Source organism: Apis dorsata, unplaced genomic scaffold (genome assembly GCF_000469605.1).
Source record: "Apis dorsata unplaced genomic scaffold, Apis dorsata 1.3 scaffold_575, whole genome shotgun sequence".
Taxonomy (NCBI): Eukaryota; Metazoa; Arthropoda; class Insecta; order Hymenoptera; family Apidae; genus Apis; species Apis dorsata.
Genome location: NW_006263785.1, coordinates 477,902 through 482,121, shown reverse-complemented (window position 1 = coordinate 482,121; position 4,220 = coordinate 477,902). Strand labels below are relative to the sequence as shown.

The 4,220-nt window shown below is 19.9% G+C and overlaps 1 protein-coding gene across 3 annotated transcripts in view; it reads right to left on the bottom strand.

Annotated features, from left to right (window-relative positions):
* LOC102679634 (septin-2) overlaps positions 1–4,220 on the bottom strand; it is a 13,394-nt gene that overhangs the window by 5,927 nt on the left and 3,247 nt on the right. For 2 of the 3 annotated variants that reach the window (XM_006620999.2, XM_006621001.2), the window contains exons 4-7: positions 3,693–3,858; positions 3,462–3,612; positions 1,582–1,747; positions 494–662 (exon numbers count right to left, since the gene is read on the bottom strand). In XM_006620999.2, coding sequence (XP_006621062.1) covers positions 494–662; positions 1,582–1,747; positions 3,462–3,612; positions 3,693–3,858 — 652 coding nt within the window. The remainder of the gene's footprint in view (positions 1–493; positions 663–1,581; positions 1,748–3,461; positions 3,613–3,692; positions 3,859–4,220) is intronic. The other variant, XM_006621000.2, reaches the window with a different exon arrangement.

The window sequence follows — 4,220 nt, the reverse complement described above, 5'->3', positions numbered from 1 at the left end:
CTTGAAATATATATGTATATATTTTAATTTTATGATATATTAATGGCTTATGTTTAAAAAATTAATTAATTAATTAATTCGTTTAATTAATTTTTCGAAAAGAATTTTAATATCAATGATAATAATAATATATAGATTTTAATTATGTTGAAATTTGATTTGCAAGTTTGTTCAGAGACATTGTAAGATCAATTAAATAACAGCATGAATTATCCTTTTTCGTATAATTTATATTATATTAATATTATTCTCTATAATTCTCATTTAAAATATTTTTTTATATCTTTTATATTTTTCAAAATATTTGCTCACAAAACATTAAAAAAAGAATACGTATATATTTCAAGGCGATCGACGAATTGATTTATCCAAATAAGTATCAAATATCTATCTATTCAAAGATACCACGAGTATTTTAAATAAGTATTAGAAAATATAGATGGATATACATCTAGAGAGAAGATATACCTACTGAAATGCAATACTTATTTACATGCGTAAATACCTCCGTTCCCGAATAGCTTGCTGTGAAATTTGTGAAATGCATTGTGCCCGGAAATTCTCATAATGTACATCTTGCGTGACGTCTTTCAGATCTTGCATGTGTGTAGATATCAGCATTGTCCTTAATTTCACGAAATCACTGTGCTTCGGGTTTTCCACTGCACTCCATTAAAATTCAAATGTTAATTGGAATTCAAACAATTTTATTGAAGTTGTGTCTACGAAGTTTTAGAATTATCAAAAATTAAATTAAATTCTCAAGAAAAAAGTATTATTGCTTCTTAGATTTGAATGTATTAAATTCTAAATCAGTCATAAAATTTCTGAATTTTTGTGTAAAAATCAGTTATCAGAAATTTTATTCAATTCATTTATATTGATATATTGATATAGATGTTTTTGAATTAAAATGACATTTCGTAAAACGATATTTCATTTTTCATTTTTCATTTTTCATTTTTCATTTTTCATTTTTCATTTTTCATCAAGCTCGATGCTTGACAATCATAACAATAAAAACTATGACAATATTTCTTATTCGTATTTTCGTGTGACAGAATCCGTTATTACCATATATAGATTAGGTTAAGTAAGGTTAGGTTGCACAGGTTAAAGATTCTATAAAAATTTAAAATAAGAAAATAATCAAAAATAAAAAAATAAATTATTTTAATGTTTTTTAGTTATTGATAATTAAAATTAAATAAAATCAAATATTCCTAATAATATTTGCAAACAAATTTCACAAAGAATAGAATAATTTAAACAACTCAAATCGTAAAATAATTTTCGTTTTATTTTGGTTTGAATCATCATTCTTTAAATTTTTGGATATCTATAGTCGAATATATATAATCAAATAGATGAAATTTTTCATAAATTCAAACAATATTATTATACCAATAAATAATAATTAGATAATTTAATAATAATAGATAATTAGATAATAATAATTAGATAATAACCAGTATTTTTTGAAAAAAGAATTAGTTTTAAAACTTCGTTGACTTCATATATATATATAGATACATACTTTAAGATTGTTTTTTGTCGTTTGAAAATATGAAATTTAGTTACCTTCTACTACTCCCCAAGGATATTGACGACCACGAACCTTCTTTCCCGCGACTTCGAGCACTGTTGAACTACCGACTACAGCAAACGGGATGCATGCTTTAAGCTCTTTGTCTTGTTGCTTAAATTCTTCATCTTCATCGCTATCACAATCCGGAAATTGATATATCTGTATGAAAAAATATCATATTTTATTGTTTTATTTTTAATCTTTATTTTTTTTAGATTATATTTATTAAATATTAGATCAAATAAATTAATATTAAAATATATAATAATAAATATTAAATAAATTTTGTAGATCGTTTTTAAATGATGGTTACACTGAATTTACATTTCTCATGCTACTTTTCTTTTCAAAAATTAGTTATTTTATTAATATAATATAATATAATATATTATATTAAAAAAAAAGAGATGGACATATTTATTGGAAAGAAAATTTTAAAGTTATTTATAATAGAATGATCGAAAATATCTTTTTGTTTAAATTAATAAAATAATTTATTTTTAAGCAGTTTATTCTCCAGATATTATATCTTTAATTATATCATTTTCCTTATGTTATATTTCTCTTTTTATGTTATAATTCTTTAATTGATGAATTACCATTTTTGATTTTAAATTATAATATTGAAATAATGTTTCATATTAATTTTAAAATAAATTAATTTTAAAATAAATACTAATCTCTCAAAAATATTGATCTCAATAAATATTTTAAAATATTTTATATCTAAAATACAAATTTTTATAAATTATCGAAATGTATATTCGTTTCAGGAAGATAATTATTTATTTCATTCAGTAATATTTTTTATAATATTTATTTCATTCAGTAATATTTTTTATAATATATTTATTTCATTCAGCAATATTATTTAAAAAGATATTTGTAGCAATAAATATTTGTAGTCGATAGATATATAATTAACAATTATATATAATTAACAAAAGCTTCTAATTAAGTAGAATTCTTGTTAAATAGTAAAATATAATATATATTAAATAGTAAAATATAAAATATAATATATCAACCAATTAATTAGCACTTTCAAGTCTTTAGCACTTTTAAGTCTTATCGACATGAAATTCTTTCCAATATCAAAGAATGCCGATATATATGTTTTTGATGTTATTTGATAAATATTAGAAATACATTCTCAGCAATTTTTCTATATATTTCATTATTAGTTTATATAATATATAAAAGACAAATGTAGAAAATGATTAATTACAATAATTTGTACAAAAAGATTAAATATCATTAAAAAATTCTGTATAATTTTTGGATATTATATTTTTGTATTTTATTTTATTTTTCTTTTTTATAAATGTTAAATTTATATTATTTAATATTAATTTCGCGAAAAATTATACAAATATATAACTTAATTTAATTTTTTTCAAATATGTTTTTATTATTTTTATTATCTTTATTTTATATATATATATATATATCGATGAGATTATAATATTTATTAAAATAGAAATTGTAACAGTTAAAAGATAAAACTGGCGATTTTATTTATAAATATTATTAATATTTTGTATATAATTTAGAATAGAATAATTAATTTCTATTAATTCATTTTCTATATAATTTAATAAAATTTAATAAAAATATTTATATGACAAAAAATTTATGTAATATAAATGTTATATATACAAATGTTATAATACAAATAAAAATAAAGAAATCATGAAATTGTTTAAAGATTCCATAAAGAAAATTAATTACTTTATTATGATATATTAAGAATTGAGAAAACAAATGGCAACAACATTATTTTAATAAATATTTTAAGGCAAAAAATTCGAAAAACTTAATAATTTGATAAAAAAAATTTGATAAAAAAAAAGAATTGAGAAAAATATATTACCTGAATTTCGTGTTCTTCGATGTCAGTAAGAATTCGTTCTTTTAATTTTTTTACTTCGTAAGTAGTCAATGTGTCCGCCTTTGCAATTACAGGGACAACATTTACTTTACGATGTAATCGTTTCAATACTTCCAGATCAATTTGTCTAAGTCTGAGAATGAGAAAAAAATAACAAAGAAGTAAATGCAACATATACATATAATTAAGCGTTGAAGAGATGTTTGAACATACCCGTGACCATAAGGAGGTATAAAGTATAAGCAACAATGTACTCGATTGTCTTGAATATTCTTTCTATTTAATCCACTTTCGTCTGTGAAATATTGTCGAAATTGTTCGTCGATATAGGCTGAACATGCTTTCCAAGTGTCATCACAATTTACTGCATCGCCAAATCCTGAATATAAATTAATTTAATTGCCTGGAAGTTTCGTGACATTTTATATTATTATTATTATTTTATATTTCATGACATCGATATAAAATCATATTTAATACATATAAAATTATTTCTTCAGAATTTAAAATTAATTAAATTAAGTAATATTAGTCATTATATTTGGCTATTATCTATTTACTATATTATTTTATATAAATTTAATTTATATATAAAAAAAAATTAAATATTGAAAATTGAAAATTGAATTGAAACAAAAATAAAATTGTTCATACATCACATATATGATACAAATTTTTCATGAACATTATTTATTAATTTTTATAGAATTCTATTCAAGAAATGATTATATATAGTATAAA